Here is a 17,621-nt window from a genome sequence, read left to right on the forward strand (position 1 = left end):
GGAAAGCATGCCAGATGCCAGATATAGACATATGTAAAGGAGGCCTTAGTCAATGGACTGGCTGCTATGCCCACCTTTATGTATGCATATGTACAAAAACACAACAGTGTCCACGGAACCTAGAAAAACAGTGGCACGTGCAGCAAGTGCTGCAAAGCTGATAACACTAGAGGAAGGAGCAGACAATGGACAAAAGTACAGGAATCTCCCAATTTGTGGGCTTGTCGGGGAAGCGGGCAGAATTACAGCATTTAACCCCTTAAAGGGGTACTCCGGTGAAAACCTTTTTTCTTTTAAATCAACTGGTGGCAGAAAGTTAAACATATTTGTAAATTACTTCCATTAAAAAATCTTAATCCTTCCTTTACTTATTAGCTGCTGAATACTACAGAGGAAATTCTTTTCTTTTTGGAATGCTCTCTGATGACATCACGAGCACAGTTCTCTCTGCTGACGTTATTATAATAATAACGCTTTATTTATTGTTGTCCTTAGTGGGATTTGAACCCAAGTCCCCAGCACTGCAAGGCAGCAGTGCTAACCACTGAGCCACCATGCTGCCCTTAGCATACATCTGCTATGCACGGTTGCTAAAATGGACAGAGATGTCAGCAGAGAGCACTGTGCTCGTGATGTCATCAGTGTTCCAAAAAGAAAGGAATTTCCTCTGTTGCATTCAGCAGCTAATAAGATTTTTTAATAGAAGTAATTTACAAATCTGTTTACCTTTCTGCCACCAGTTAATTTAAAAGAAAAAAGGTTTTCTCCAGGAGTACCCCTTTAAGGACCAAGCCCATTTTCACCTTAAAGGGGTACTCCGGTGAAAAAATTATTATTATTTTTTTTTTAAATCAACTGGTGCCAGAAAGTTAAACAGATTTGTAAATTACTTCTATTAAAAAATATTAATCCTTCCTGTACTTATTAGCTGCTGAATACTACAGCGGAAATTCTTTTCTTTTTGAAATACAGAACTGTCTGCTGACATCAAGAGCACAGTGCTCTCTGCTGACATCTCTGTCCATTTTAGGAACTGCCCAGAACAGCATAAGTTTGCTATGGGGATTTCCTTTTACTTTGGCAGTTCCTAAAATGGACAGAGATGTCAGCAGAGAGCACTGTGCTCGTGATGTCAGCAGACAGCTCTGTGTTTCAAACGGAAAAGAATTTCCACTGTAGTATTCAGCAGCTAATAAGTACAGGAAGGATTATGATTTTTTTAATAGAAGTAATTTACAAATCTATTTAAATTTCTGGCACCAGTTGATTAAAAAAAAAAAAAAGTTTTTCACCGGAGTACCCCTTTAAGGACCAGGCCAATTTTATTTTTGCATTTTCTTTTTTTCCTCCTCGCCTTCTAAAATCCGGAACTCTTTCATATTTCCATCTACAGACCCATATAAGGGCTTGTTTTTTGCATGACCAATTGTACTTTGTAATGAAACCTCAGATTTTACCATAAAATGTACGGCGAACTCAAAAAAATATTTTTTTAGGGAGGAAATTTTAATGAAAACCCAAATTTTGCACATTTTGGAGGGTTCCGTTTTCACACTGTACAATTTACGGTAAAAATTACATGTTTTCTTTATTCTGTGGATCAATACGATTAAAATGATACCCATGGCTAGATACTTTTATATTTTTGTACAGCTTAAAAAAAATCTAAAACTTTTTGTACAAAATCAGTAATTACCTATAACTTTTTCATTTTGCCATATATAGGGCGGTATGAGGGCTCATTTTTTCGTGCCGTCATCTGAACTTTTTCTCGATACCACATTTGCATATATAAAACTTTTATTTCATTTTTTATTACATTTTTTTTAAATAAAATGTGACAAAAAAGCTGCATTTTTGTACTTTTTTAAAAAAATTTACGTTTACGCCGTTCACCATACGGAATCATTAACATTATGTTTTGATAGTTCGGACATTTACGCATGCGGCGATACCAAATAGGTTTATTAAAAAAAGAATTTATGCTTTTTGGGGGTAAAATGGGAAAAACTGTAAATTTTTATTGGGGGAGGGGATTTTTCACTTTTTTTTACTTTTTATCTTTACATTTTTCAACTTTTTTTTTCACTTTTTATGTCCCCATAGGGGACTATCTATAGCAATCCTTTGATTGCTAATACTGTTCAGTGCTATGTATAGGACATAGCACTGATCAGTATTATCGGCTATCTCCTGCTCTGGTCTGCTCGATCTCAGACCAGAGCAGGAGATGCCGGGAGACGGCCGGAGCCAGGTGAGGGGACCTCCGGCCGCCATTACAGATGATCGGATCGCCGCGGCAGCGCTGCGGGTGATCCGATCATCTATTTTATTACGCGCATTGCCGCAGATGCCGTGATCTGTACAGAACACAGCATCTGAGGGCTTAATGGCGGACATCCGTGCGATCGCGGATGTCGGCCATTACCGGCGGGCGGAACCTGCCGTGTATGACGTGAGCACCGCTCCGATGCTCGCGGTCATACACAGGACGTAAATGTACGTCCTGGTGCAGGAAGTACCGCCAAACCAGGACGTACATTTACGTCCGTGGTCGTTAAGGGGTATTCCAGGAAAAAAATACTTTTTTATATATATCAACTGGCTCCAGAAAGTTAAACAGATTTGTAAATTATGAAGAAAGCAGGTAGATGCCATCTTCACCTTTATTGGAACCATGTAAAACCATCGACACAGAGAAACTTCAATATGACAAACATTTAAAATTCCAGGAGTCAGCGCCAAGCATGACGCGTTTCAGGTCATGTGACCTTTCATCAGATGCATGATCAGATGCAAGATTTGTAAATTACTTCTATTAAAAAATCTTAATCCTTTCAATAATTATCAGCTGCTGAAGTTGAGTTGTTGTTTTCTGTCTGGCAACAGTGCTCTCTGCTGACATCTCTGCTTGTCTCGGGAACTGCACAGAGTAGAAGAGGTTTGCTATGGGGATTTGCTTCTAAACTGGGCGGTTCCCGAGACATGTGTCATCAGAGAGCACTTAGACAGAAAATAACAACTCAACTTCAGCAGCTCATAAGTACTGAAAGGATTAATATTTTTTAATAGAAGTGATTTACAAATCTGTTTAACTTTCTGGAGCCAGTTGATATATATATATATATAAATTCCTGAATAACCCCTTTAAGTACAAGATTATATGGCGAACTGTTGAAAATTTTTAATGACTGTATGTTGGGTATTTTAATATTGTAACACACACTTTTTTTTTTTTAAAGCAGAATACCCCTTTAAGCTAATAGCTAAAGAAGCTAAAAGAAGTATAGAATGAACAAAAAGACAAGCATATAACAAGTGGACTAACTGTACAGAAATAAGTACTTACCAAGCATTCCTCATCCAGCAGTTCCAGAATACCCATCTTTGCTTCTATTAGGTCTATAACTGGCTGATTGTCGTAGAAATCTATGAGAGTCCACGGGATATCTTCCTTCATGTATTCTTCTTGCTCAAGTTTGAATACATGCTAAAGCAGATTGTGAAGACAAGACTCTATTTATTACATAAACATATGAAGGAAGAACACATTGGACAGTGTATTTTATATGCATGGTAATCCATATTGTATGATGAAATAGTAATGACTTGGAGGCTGGCTGACACCACCTTGTTTTATGGCCTATATTTGGAGTATGTGTAACCCCCTATCAATAAGTTATGTGTAACCCTGACATCTATTAGTTACCCCTTGGGGGCGGCATCCAGTCTAAAGGAGGGTTTAATATACCTGACCTTGTAATACATTGTACTGAGGATGCTAGCCAGTGAATGCCCAAAAAATAAGCACTTAGGCTGGGCTACGCTAGCCATAAACATAACTTGAAAAGAACATAGACGGCCACTCACCACAGGTACATAACTCACATACACTCACATAACTTGTCAGGAGATGGATAAAGGACAGAGGGGGGGGGGGGGGGGTACAGACAGGCAACAAGCTCCGTTTTGCACTAACAAGTGCTTCCTCCAGCCATAAATGCTTCTCTGAATTGGTGTAACAAATATACAGGTAAGTGGGCCAGGTGACCAATGAAAAACAGCAACACCCACACACGTGATATCTGGCGTGAAGGATGGGCGTTCCTGAAAGTCAAAAACATACCGCCGCTACATCTATTCTGTCGTTTAACCCTAGGGGGCCCATAGCATTGGATTTAATGATCCAATGTGTTTCTCTCTGTAAGAGTGTCCTATCAATGCGTTCCCTCGCTTTGGCGTCTACTTTTTCCAAACCTGCAAAAAGCAGAACCTCTGGGTTATTACCATGTGCTTCCTTCTTGTGGGATAATAAATGGGGTGTTCCATGCTTCCCTCTGTGAATGGTATAAAAATCCTCCCTTATTCTCACAAATATGTGACGACCTGTTTTCCCCACATAAAAGAAGCCACATGGACCGAATATAGCGTACATTATATTTTTTGAGCGACACGTGATTAATTAATTCACTGTATGATGGATAGATCCTATCCTTAGATTTTTAACTGCCATATTGTATTTACAGAAGTTAACATTTTTACATTTCAGATTCCCTTTTGGTATAAGGTCCCCTAACCAGGTCCTCTTAGATTTTTTTCTGTTTTCTTTCTTCTGTATTTCTCAATATGTCCCCTATTGTTTTGTTGTGTTTATATGTAACTAGCTGAATACCCGGCGCTGCCCGGTTTTTCCTACCTTATCCTTGTGGGGGAGGAAATGCAACAAAGGAGGAAGCTTTTGTCCTCATATCCCATCCTTAAATCCTTGCCCCATATCCCCTCCTCATATCCTGACCTCATATCCCGTCCACATGTCCCGACCTCATATCCGGTCCTCATGTCCCGTCCTCATATCCGGACCTCATATCCCATCTTCATATCCCGTCCTCATATTCCGTCCCATATCCTGCCCCCATATCTAATCCTCATATCCCATCCCCATGTCCTTTCCCCATATCCAATCCTCATATCCCCTCCTCATATACCGACCTCATATCCCATCCCTATATCCCGCCCACCTGTCCCGACCTCATGTCCCATCCTCAGGTCCGGTCATCATAACCAGTCCTCATATCCCGACCTCAGATCCCGTCCCCATATCTAATCCTCATATGCTGTCCCCATAGCTAATCCTCATATCCTGTCCCCATATCCTTTCCTTATATCATGTCCCCATATCTAATCCTCATTTCTAATCTTCATATCCCATCCTCCGGTGGGGCTGGGTTGTGGTAAAGATATTGTAAGATGAAAATAAAAGGGGTGTGTCTTAAAGGGTGGGCGTGTTTTTGCAAGATGGGGCATGGAATGCGGGGAGGGTGTGGCTTGCGAGCCAGACTGACGCATTCACCAGGAGATGCTGAGCTTGTGGAGTAAGATACCAGAAGTCCTACATACTTGCATGAGACTTGAAACAAAAACCCCATCCTTCACATATGGGGGCAGGTTAGGGGTTAATTTACCTATTATATATTTTTATGTGACATATAAGTAACATGTCACCAAGTGTTATCGAAATATCTCCAGCCGTACGGAAGTTATGCTGGAACATACATTTCCCATAGATTTGCATTGGACTGTAAACAAAAACCCCGCCCTTCGAAAAGGGGGTGGGTAAAGGTTAAATGACCTATCCTATGTTTGCTGTTGACATATAAGTAACATGTGTGACAAATTTCATATTAATATCTTTAGCTGTTTGGAAGTGATGCTGGAACATATACACACACACACACGTTGAGCTTTATATATATATATATATATATATATATATATATATATATATATATATATATATATATACACACACACACACACTAGCTGAGTACCCGGCATTGCCCGGGTTTTCCTTCCTAATCCTTGTTGGGGAGGAAAATAAACAAAGGAGGAAGCTTTTGACTTCATATCCCGTCCTCATATATTGTTGCCATATCCCAACCCCATATCCCGTCCTCATATCCCAACCTCCTATCCCGACCTCCTAACCCGACCTCCTATCCCGTCCTCCTATCTCAACTTCCTATCCCGTCCTCCTATCCCGACCTCCTAATCTGACCTCCTATCCTGACCTCCTATCTCGACCTCCTATCCCGACCTCCTATCCCTTCCTCCTATCTCGACCTCCTATCTCGACCTCCTATCCCGACCTCCTATCCCGACCTCCTATCCCGACTCGTAATATGTGTACCAGGTATTGAAATATCTCCAGCCGTATGGAAGTTATGTGGGAACATACATTTCCCATTGACTTGCATGGGATTTTAAACAAAAACCTACCCGGCGTTGCCCGCTTTTTCCTTCCTAATCCTTGTTGGGGAGGAAAATAAACAAAGGGGGAAGCTTTTGACTTCATATCCCATCCTCATATATTGTTGTCATATCCGAACCCCATATCCCATCCTCACATCCTGTCTTCATATCCCATCCTCATATCCCGACCTCCTATCCAAACCTCCTTACCCGTCCTCCTATCTTGACCTCCTATCTCAACCTCCTATCCTGACCTCCTATCCCATCCTCCTATCTCGACCTCCTATCTCGACCTCCTATCCCGACCTCCTATCCAGTTCTCCTATCCCGACCTTCTATACTGACCTCCTATCCCATCCTCATATCCCATCCTCCTATCTCGACCTCCTATCCCAACCTCCTTTCCCGTCCTCCTATCCCGACCTCCTATCCCATCCTCATATCCCATCCTTATATCCCGACCTCCTATCCCGACCCGTAATATGTGTACCAGGTATTGAAATATCTCCAGCCGTACAGAAGTTATGTGAGAACATACATTTCCTATTGATTTGCATGGGACTTTAAACAAAAACCCCGACCTTCACAAATGAGGGTAGTTAAGGGCTAAATTAACTATCCTATATTTTAAGTGGGCATATAAGTAACATGTGACCAAGTATTATCGAAATATCTCCAGCCGTTTGGAAGTTATGCAGTAACATATATTTTCCATAGACTTGTATAGGACTTTTAACATAAACCCCGCCCCTGGCAAATGGGGGTGAGTAAGGGTTAAATCACCTATCCTATGTTTGTTGTTGACATATAAGTAACGTGCGCCAAGTTTCATGTTAATATCTTTAGCCGTTTGGAAGTTTTTGTGGAACATACACACATACATACATACACACACACATACATATATCTATATACATACTAGCTGAGTACCCGGCGTTGCCTGGTTTTTCCTTCCTAATCCTTGTTGTGTAGGAAAATCAACAGAGGAAGCTTTTGACTTCATATCCCGTCCTCATATATTGTGGTCATATCCCAACCCCATATCACGATCTCATATCCCATCCTCCTATCCCCCACATCCCATCCTCCTATCCCGACCTCATATCCCTTCCTCCTATCCCATCCTCCTATCCCGACCTCCTATCTCGACCTCCTATCCAGACCTCCTATCCCGACCTCATTTCCCGTCCTCATATCTCGAACTCCTATCCCGTCCTCCTGTCTCGACCTCCTATCCCGTCCTCCTATCCCGTCCTCCTATCCCGTCCTCCTATCCCGTCCTCCTATACCGTCCTCCTATACCGTCCTCATATACCGTCCTCATATACCGTCCTCATATACCGTCCTCCTATCCTGACCTCCTATCCTAGTCCTCCTAACCCAGTCCTCCTATCCCGTCCTCCTATCCCGTCCTCATATACCATCCTCATATACCATCCTCATATACCATCCTCACATCCCATCCTCCTATCCCGACCTCCTATCCTGTCCTCCTAACCCATCCTCCTGTCTCTACCTCCTATCCCGAACTGTGATATGTGTACCAGGTATGGAAATATCTCCAGCCGTACGGAAGTTATGTGGGAACATACATTTCCCATTGATTTGCATGGGACTTTAAACAAAAACCCCGACCCTCACAAATGGGGGTAGTTAAGGGTTAAATTAACTATCCTATATTTTAAGGGGACATATAAGTAACATGTGACTAAGTATTATTGAAATATCTCCAGCCGTTTGGAAGTTATGCAGTAACATATATTTCCCATAGACTTGTATGGGACTTTAACCCCTTAAGGACGGAGCCCATTTTCACCTCTAGGACGAAGCCCTTTTTTGCAAATCTGACCACTGTCACTTTAAACATTAATAACTCTGGGATGCTTTTAGTTATCATTCTGATTCTGAGATTGTTTTTTCGTGACATATTCTACTTTAACTTAGTGGTAAAATTTTGTGGTAACTTGCATCCTTTCTTGGTGAAAAATTCCAAAATTTGATGAAAAAATTAAAAATTTTGCATTTTTCTAACTTTGAAGCTCTCTGCTTGTAAGGAAAATGGATATTCCAAATAATTTTTTTTGGGATTCACATATACAATATGTCTATTTTATGTTTGCATCATAAAATTGACGAGTTTTTACTTTTGGAAGACACCAGAGGGCTTCAAAGTTCAGCAGCAATTTTCCAATTTTTCACAAAATTTTCAAACTCGCAATTTTTCAGGGACCAGTTCAGGTTTGAAGTGGATTTGAAGGGTCTTCATATTAGAAATACCCCATAAATGACCCCATTATAAAAACTGCACCCCCCAAAGTATTCAAAATGACATTCAATAAATGTTTTAACCCTTTAGGTGTTTCACAGGAAAAGCAGCAAAGTGAAGGAGAAAATTCAAAATCTTCATTTTTTACACTCGCATGTTCTTGTAGACCCAATTTTTTTATTTTTACAAGGGGTAAAAGGAGAAAATGTATACTTATATTTGTAGCCCAATTTCTCTTGAGTAAGCACATACCTCATATGTCTATGTAAAGTGTTCGGCGGGCGCAGTAGAGGGCTCAGAAGCGAAGGAGCGACAAGGGGATTTTAGAGAGTACGTTTATCTGAAATGGTTTTTGGGGGGCATGTCACCTTTAGGAAGCCCCTATGGTGCCAGAACAGCAAAAAAAACACATGGCATACCATTTTGGAAACTAGACCCCTTGAGGAACGTAACAAGGGATAAAGTGAGCCTTAATACCCCACAGGTGTTTCATGACTTTTGCATATGTAAAAAAAATAATAATAATTTCACTAAAATGTGGGTTTCCCCCCAAATTTCACATTTTTGCAAGGGTTAATAGCAGAAAAGACCCCCCAAAATTTGTAACCCCAGCTCTTCTGAGTATGGAGGTACCCCATAAGTGGACCTGAAGTGCACTACGGGCGAACTACAATGCTCAGAAGGGAAGGCGTCATATTTGGCTTTTTGAGAGCAAATTTTGCTCGGGGGGCATGTCGCATTTAGGAAGCCCCTATGGTGCCAGAACAGCAAAATAACCCCCACATGGCATACCATTTTGGAAACTAGACCCCTCACAGAATGTAATGAGGGGTACAGTGAGCATTTACCCCCCACTGGTGTCTGACAGATCTTTGGAACAGTGGGCTGTGCAAAATTTTTCATTTTCACGGACCACTGTTCCAAAGATCCGTCAGACACCAGTGGGGTGTAAATTCTCACTGCACCCCTTATTACATTCCGTGATGGGTGTAGTTTTCAAAATGGCGTCACATGTGGGTGTGTTTTGTTTTTTGCGTTTGTCAGAACCGCTGTAACAATCAGCCACCCCTGTGCAAATCACCTCAAATGTACATGGCGCACTCTCCCTTCTGGGCCTTGTTGTGCGCCCCCAGAGCACTTTGCGCCCACATATGGGGTATCTCCATACTCGGGAGAAATTGTGTTACAAATTTTGGGGGGCGTTTTTCCCTTTTACCTCTTGTGAAAATGAAAAGTATAGGGCAACACCAGCATGTTAGTGTAAATTTTTTTATTTTTTTACACTAACATGCTGGTGTAGACCCCAACTGTTCCTTTTCATAAGGGGTAAAAGGAGAAAAAGCCCCCCAAAATTTGTTAGGCAATTTCTCCCGAGTACGGCGATACCCCATATGTGACCCTATTCTGTTGCCTTGAAATACGACAGGGCTCCAAAGTGAGAGCGCCATGTGCATTTGAGGCCTGAATTAGGGACTTGCATAGGGGTGGACATAGGGGTATTCTACGCCAGTGATTCCCAAACAGGGCGCCTCCAGCTGTTGCTAAACTCCCAGCATGCTTGGACAGTCAATTGCTGTCCAGAAATGCTGGGAGTTTTTGTTTTGCAACAGCTGGAGGCTCCATCTTAGAAACACTGCCGTACAATACGTTTTTCATTTTTATTGGAGAAGGGGGGTGGGGGTGGGGGGGCAGTGTACATGTGTATATGTAGTCTTTTACTCTTTATTTTATGTTAGTGTAGTGTAGTGTTTTTAGGTTACATTCACACTGGCGGCAGATTACACTGAGTCTCCCGCTAGGAGTTTGAGCTGCGGCGGAAAATTTGCCGCATCTCAAATTTGCAGCGGGGAACTCACTGTATTCTGCCGCCAGTGTGAATGTAGCCTGTACATTCACACGGGAGGGGGGTCAAAACTACAACTCCCAGCATGCACTGACAGACCATGCATGCTGGGAGTTGTAGTTTTGCAACAGCTGGAGGCACACTGGCTGGAAAACCTTGATTTAGGTTCTATGACCTAACTCAGTATTTTCCAACCAGTGTGCCTCCAGCTGTTGCAAAACTGCAACTCCCAGCATGTACTGATTGCGGAAGGGCATGCTGGGAGATGTAGTTATGCAATGGCTGGAGGCACGCAAGTACAACTCCCAGCATGCCGAGACAGCCTTATGCTGTTCCTGAATGCTGGGAGTTGTAGTTTTGCAAGATTTAGAGGGGTTCAAGTTGTAAATCACTGTCCAGTGGTCTCAAAACTGTGGCCCTCCAGATGTTGCAAAACTACAACTCTCAGCATGCCCAGCCAGCAAACTGCTGTCTGGGCATGCTGAGAGTTGTAGTTTTGCAACATCTGGAGGGCTACAGTTTGAGACCACTTAGTGATCTACAACCTGAACCCCTCTAAATATTGCAAAACTACAAGTCCCAGCATGCCCACACAGCAAACAGCTGTCTGGGCATGCTGGGAGTTGTAGTTTTGCAACATCTGGAGGGCCACGGTTTAGAGACCACTGTAAACTGTGGCCCTCCGGATGTTGTTAGGCAACAACTCACCTAGCAGGACCCGGAAGCCGCCGCCGCACGTGGGGGATCCCCGCATGGAGGATCGCGATCCGGGATACAGGTAGGGACCTTCGGCGCCGACCCTCCCTGGACGGTTCCCCCGTTTTGCCCGGACACCGATAGGTGGGCAAAGCGGGGGAACCGAACTTTAACCCCCCCTCCCCCGGTCTGCTATCGGTCGGTCGCTCGGCCGACCAATAGCAGGGATAGGAGGGGTGGCAACCCTGCCACCAAACTCCTATCCCTTTAGGGGGATCTAGGGTGTCTCGGACACCTACGATCCCTCTTATTTTCCGGGTCACCGGGTCACCAGTGACCCGTATGACCCGGAATCGCGCAGATCGCAGGTCTGAATTGACCTGCGATTTGCGCGCATCGCGGTCATGGGGGGGTCTCAGGACCCCCCTCGGCGATGTGCCGGGATGCCTGCTGTTAGATAACAGCAGTCATCCCGGTCCGATCACCGCTACCGGTGACGCGGCGCTCCCGGAACCCCGCGACGTACATGTACGTCGCCGCGCGTCAAGTGACACTTCGCGGCGCCGTACATGTACGTCGCTCGTCGTGAAGGGGTTAAACAAAAACCCCAACCCTGGCAAATGGGGGTGAGTAAGGGTTAAGTTACCTATCCTATTTTTGTTGTTGACGTATAAGTAACATGTGTGCCAAGTTTCATGTTAATATCTTTAGCCGTTTGGGCGTGATGCTGGAACATACACACACACATTGAGTTTTAAATATATATAGAGATTTAGACTAGCTGAGTACCCGGAGTTGCACGGTTTTCCCTTTCTAATCCTTGTTGGGGAGGAAAGTCAACAAAGGAGGAAGCTTTTGACTTCATATCCCGTCCTCATATATTGTTGTTATATCCCAACCCCATATCCCGTCCTCATATACTGTCCTCATATCCTGTCCTCAGGTGGGACTGATTTGTGATGAAGACACTGTATATATAGATTAAGGTTTTCTACTTGCAATGCTTTTTAAATCCTCGTCCGCCTCAACTATATACCAGTTTCGCCTTATAGCCATTTCTTAAATTTTATTCATTGGGGAATTCTCAAATACAAACGCAAAGCGTCTCTCATGGCTCTGTCTGGGTTTAGAGGAAAGGAGTTTCTGCCTCTCTTTTTCATTGGCTCTTTGTCTGCTTCTATTAATCAAATCCTCTGGATATGATCTTTGTTTTAATCTTGCTTCCAGCTCATCTGCTTGCTGATGGTACGATTCTTCCTTTGTATTATTTATTTTTAATCTAATGAATTGCCCGTAGGGTATTCCTTTTTTTACTGTTAACTGATGGGAACTATTATAGTGGAGCAGGGTGTTCCTAGCAACCTCCTTTCTATAACCTTCTGTAAGAAGAATGTTGTCACATGACATCAACCTCAAGTCCAGGAATTCTAAAACATCTCCCCCAAATTGATGTGGGAAAGCCATTTAACAGTGTTGCTATTATTTAGATAGGCGACAAAATCTATAAATTGTTGTTCTGACCCTGACCAAATAACTAGCATGTCATCCACATACCTAGCATAGGTTTTTATATACTGTAAATAAGGGTCATGGGAGGTATAGGTGTACTGGTTCTCAAAGACTGCCAAGAAAAAATTAGCATAAATGCAGGAGACCGGGGTCCCCATAGGGTTCCCCGTCTCTTGCCTGTACCATTGTTCAGCAAACATAAATGTATTATTAGAAAGGATGAATTGTAGATCTTCACATATAAAATCTATGAATGTAGAAGACTTATCAGTATGTTGTAAAAACTCCCTCACAGCATGAGGGATGCGGGTGTACAGGTTGACAACATCCACAGAGCACAATTTGTACCCTTCCTCCCACTGAACATCCTTGACCATTTGCAGTAAATGTCCTGTATCCTTGATGTATGATGGGATTGAAGGTAAAAGAGGGTTCAACAACCAGTCAAAGTACTGAGATAAGTGCTCAATCACTGATTCGATCCCCGCCACTATGGGTCTACCAGGGGGTCGGCTCAGTGAGTTATGCACTTTAGGTAAGTGATACCATTTTGCAGGCTTAGGGGAGTCAGGGAGGAGGTTCTCCGCATTCTTCCTGGAGATAACACCTCTTGTCACGTAGGTGTGTAAAAAAGATTTTAGATTGGATAGAATTTTAAAAGGTAGGATCGGCGACAAGGGTGGTATAAGTCGTCCTATCAGCCAACTGCCTTTCGGCCTCTTCATTATACAGTTTTCTTTCTAGAACGACTACACTCCCACCCTTGTCCACTCTGATAACTACCAAATCATCTCTTTCTTTCAGTGCTGTCAATGACTTTAATTCTGCTGGAGTCAGATTAGCTTCTGGTTGAGGATACAATATGGACTTTACATCCCTCATCACAGCTTTTGAGAACAAATCTAGGTTACTTCCTTGACGAATTGGAGGAGATAAACTTGATTTCTTCCCTTTTGTAAACCTCCTAGGCTCCGGTGTACCCTCTATCTCGCTCTCAAACTGTTGCTCCTCAAAACCCATAGCTAAAATACCTACACACTCCTTATCAATAGCATCAAATTCACATGGAATAAAGCCCAATGGGCCTATGTCTGATGGAGTTTCACCCTCTAATGTAACATGCTCATTCAGTGGCTAATTAGCAAAAAACTTAAACTGATGTCTCTAATGGCTCTGGCAAAGTCTCTCTCAAACTGGACATCATTGAACTTCTCCACAAGTCCAAAATTTATGCCCATTGACAAAAGTGAAATTGTGGCATCATCAAGAGGGTCACTGGTGAGGTTGATGACATTTGACACTAGTTCACAGGTTTCCAAACTATTGCTTTTCTCTTCTTTTGCTCTCACAAAAGGTATTTCCTCCTCTTTGTTTATTCTTCCTTCTGCTCTGCCTCGTACTTCCTTTTCTTTCTCTAAAATGGCTTGAGAAACATTCTCATATACCATCGGCTGTTGCTCTCCTGAGCCGGCTTCTGCATCTTTAGATGTAGTTTTATGCAAAGCTCCTTTTTCTTCTGATTTAGCCCTGTTCTCTTTAGGCATCCGTTTCTTCTTTTTTTGTATTCCAGATCCAGATGTATAGGGTTTATTCTGCCATAAGAAGACTTGATTGGGATCATAGTCCTTTTTGTCCATAAATCCAGACAGAGCCATGAGAGATGCTTTGCATTTGTAATTGAGAATTCCCCAATGAATAAAAGTATAAAAATGGCTATAAGGCCAAACTGGTATATAGTCGAGGCGGATGAGGATTTAAAAAGCATTGCAAGTAGAAAACCCTTAATTACATATAAACACAACAAAACAATAGGGGACATATTGAGAAATACAGAAGAAAGAGAACAAAAAAAATCTAAGAGTACCTGGTTAGGAGACCTTATACCAAAAGAGAACCTGAAATGTAAAAATTGTAACTTCTGTAAATATAGTATGGCAGTTAAAAATCTAAGGATAGGATCTATCCATAATGCAGTGAATTAATTAATCACGTGTCGCTCAAAAAATATAGTGTACGCTATATTCTGTCCATGTGGCTTCTTTTATGAGGGGAAAACGGGTCGCCACCTATTTGTATGAATATGAGAGCATTTTTATACCATTTGCACAGGGAAGCATGGAGCACCCCATTTATTATCCCACAAGAAGGAAGCACATGGTAATAACCCAGAGGTTCTGCTTTTTGCAGGTTTGGAAAAAGTAGAAGCCAATGCGGGGGGAAGGATCGATAGGAAACTCTTACAGAGAGAAACACATTGGATCATTAAATCCAATGCTATGGGCCCCCTAGGGTTAAACAACAGAATAGATGTAGCGGCGGTATGTTTTTGACTTTCAGGAACGCCCATCCTTCACACCAGATATCACGTGTGGGAGTTGCTATTTGTCATTGGTCACCTGGCCCACTTACCTGTATATTTGGTACACCAATTCAGAGAAGCATTTATGGCCGGGGGGAGCACTTGCTAGTGGGAAACGGAGCTTGTTGCCTGTCTGTACCGCCGCCCCCCCTGTCCTTTATCCCTCTCCTGACAAGTTATGTGAGTATTACTCTGCACAATAAAGAAGCTTGAAGATGACCTGTGGTGAGTGGCCGACTATGTTCTTTTCAAGTTATGTCTGTTGATCTAGGTTAACTGCAGTCAGAGTACCGCCATACATCTTGTCAGCAATATCAGCCTGTATACCCCTACGCCTTCTCCCACATTACCGCAGTGCCAAACGTCTCTTGTTTGCTGGTATCTAGGCTAGCGACAACATTAGCTTGCAACATTACATTGCAATGTAAATCTATGACTGTACTTTGCAGATAATATGGGCCTCAAACCTAAAATATGTTACAAATGAAAAAAATTATGTTCCTGGGCTCCAGCTTTTGCTACAGTCCCAAAAAAGATAAGCTGCACAAAATATTCCCCAAAATGCCCACAGTTATAACTCAAATAACATCCCGAACACAAAAAAAGTAAAACTGAAAATTTCAGACTTTGAATTTTTTTTTTTTGGAGCTATAAAGGTGGCTCACAAAACAGTAGCCTGAAGAAGGCGCACAAAGGGTCTACACAGCAGCATACAGTGAATATTTAGTACAGCATTTATAACTCGACAAAGATGTAAACAGGAACATGGTGAATCTGACCTTTGGATCTACTACTTGGCAGCTAAAGTAGTATTGGCAAATGTAACCCCTTCATTACCAGGCCTATTTTGGCCTTAAAGGGAACCGGTCATTAGTATCATCCACACTGACATGTTGGTACAGGCTTGTAGTACAGGTGACACTGTTGACAATCATACTTAGCACTCCTCTCTCCACTGGTCTTAGGTAATCCCTGGTCTTTGGTAACTTGGGACTTATATTTCTCCTTCCTGCTGGCTCAAAAAACTGAAAACTGCAGTGAAAAGATGTGTGTGTATCCCTTTATACTTATGCATTCATGTAAATTTCTACTACTTCTGGGTGGAGAAGTAGTCATGTGGGCGGTCAACAGTTTGTGTATAATTCTTCATATATATAAAACTACTAAGCTGAGGATGAGCAGAGAATTCCATGAAAAAATGACAAGTTATCCTGGAAATTTTCCTCAGCTCCTACTACACTTTGATATGATGTCTACAGATTAGACTGCATTTTTAATGTCTATGGGAGGGGGAGTAACGGCCGTCACGCCCCCTCCCATAGACGTAAATGGAGGGAGCGTGGAGTGACATCACGAAGGGGGGCGTGGCGGGACGTCACGACCCCTGCCATGGGAATCCAGCTGCACAGAGATTGTGGGGAGTTCCAGCGGCGGGACCCACGCATTCAGACATCTTATGCCCTATCCTTTGGATAGGGGATAAGATGTCTAGGGGGTTTTCTCATGCCCAGTCCTCGAGTCCCCATACAGGTCATGTTTTCAGGATTTTCTTAGTATTTCACAGGTAATATAATTATGGCCGGAGCATCAGGCATCACTACAAGTGTTCTTTGTATGGAAGATCCTCAAATCATGACCTGTTGGGGTATTTGAGGACTGTGCTTGGGAAACACTGCTTTAAAGCAAAAAGTAAATGGATTACAGATACATCATTCCTATAAACTCTGATGTCTTATAACAAGTAATTAACCTGTTAAACCAGTTCCCCCACTTTGCCTAGGTATCTGTAGTATGCACTAATCGTATGCTATCCGCAATGATCATCAAGAGACATTCCCTTAAGTAAATAGTACACGTAATGAGAATTAGAGGGTGTTATAATGCTTTCCACCTGGTCTTAAAGAAACACTAACACAGGTTAACAGTTCTGGTCTGTTCATAAGCTGTATTTGTCACTTACTAAGGCTAAGTTTCCACTTGTTTTTTTTTTCTGGCAGTTTTTGGAATACTGCCACTGCAATTTTTGAGCCAAACCCAGAAATATATTCAAAAGGAATAGGACATATAAAGGAAGGACTTATACTTCTCCTCTCTTATGGATCCACTTCTAACTTTGGCTCAAAAAGTGCAGTGGCAGAAAAAACTGCCAGAAAAAAAAAACAAGTGGAAATTTAGCTTTACACTGTCAAAGAAACTACAGCTTTCATGTGAATAATGTAATATATATATATATATATATATATATATATATATACATATATATATATATATTTGTTTACAAATAAAAAATGTATTGTGGTCAATATTCCAATACAAATGAGAACCACAAAAGAACTTGCCAAAAGCAATTGCAGAGTATGTCACCTGGACAATAGCATGCATTAGCCCCTCTAATAACACTATGGGTGGGAGATAAATTGAAGCACATCCATTGTCAATATAGGTTGGCTTCACATCATTTTTGTGCTATGTTCACACAATGGATTTCCATGTGTACAGCCACATTGCAACTGTACAAAAGATGCGCAACAAATCAAGTCGAGTCAAATTGTACAGATGTTGTAGTTATGGAATTTAGGTGTAATTTCCTTTCGTGCAACCAATGTCGCTGTGTAACCCTATCCTAAATCTAAGGTAGGAGACACATATAAAACTAAAATAAGATTTTAGTTCTTAACACAAGTTTTTTTTCTTTAGTA

General features: G+C 42.1%; 1 protein-coding gene across 1 annotated transcript in view; it reads right to left on the reverse strand.

Moving 5' to 3' along the window:
- Positions 1-17,621, reverse strand: part of MYO5C (myosin VC) — a 150,066-nt gene that overhangs the window by 76,829 nt on the left and 55,616 nt on the right. The window contains exon 12 of the mRNA XM_056572326.1: positions 3,350-3,490. Coding sequence (XP_056428301.1) covers positions 3,350-3,490 — 141 coding nt within the window. The remainder of the gene's footprint in view (positions 1-3,349; positions 3,491-17,621) is intronic.

The sequence above is a fragment of the Hyla sarda genome, chromosome 4 (assembly GCF_029499605.1).
Source record: "Hyla sarda isolate aHylSar1 chromosome 4, aHylSar1.hap1, whole genome shotgun sequence".
Lineage (NCBI taxonomy): Eukaryota > Metazoa > Chordata > Amphibia > Anura > Hylidae > Hyla > Hyla sarda.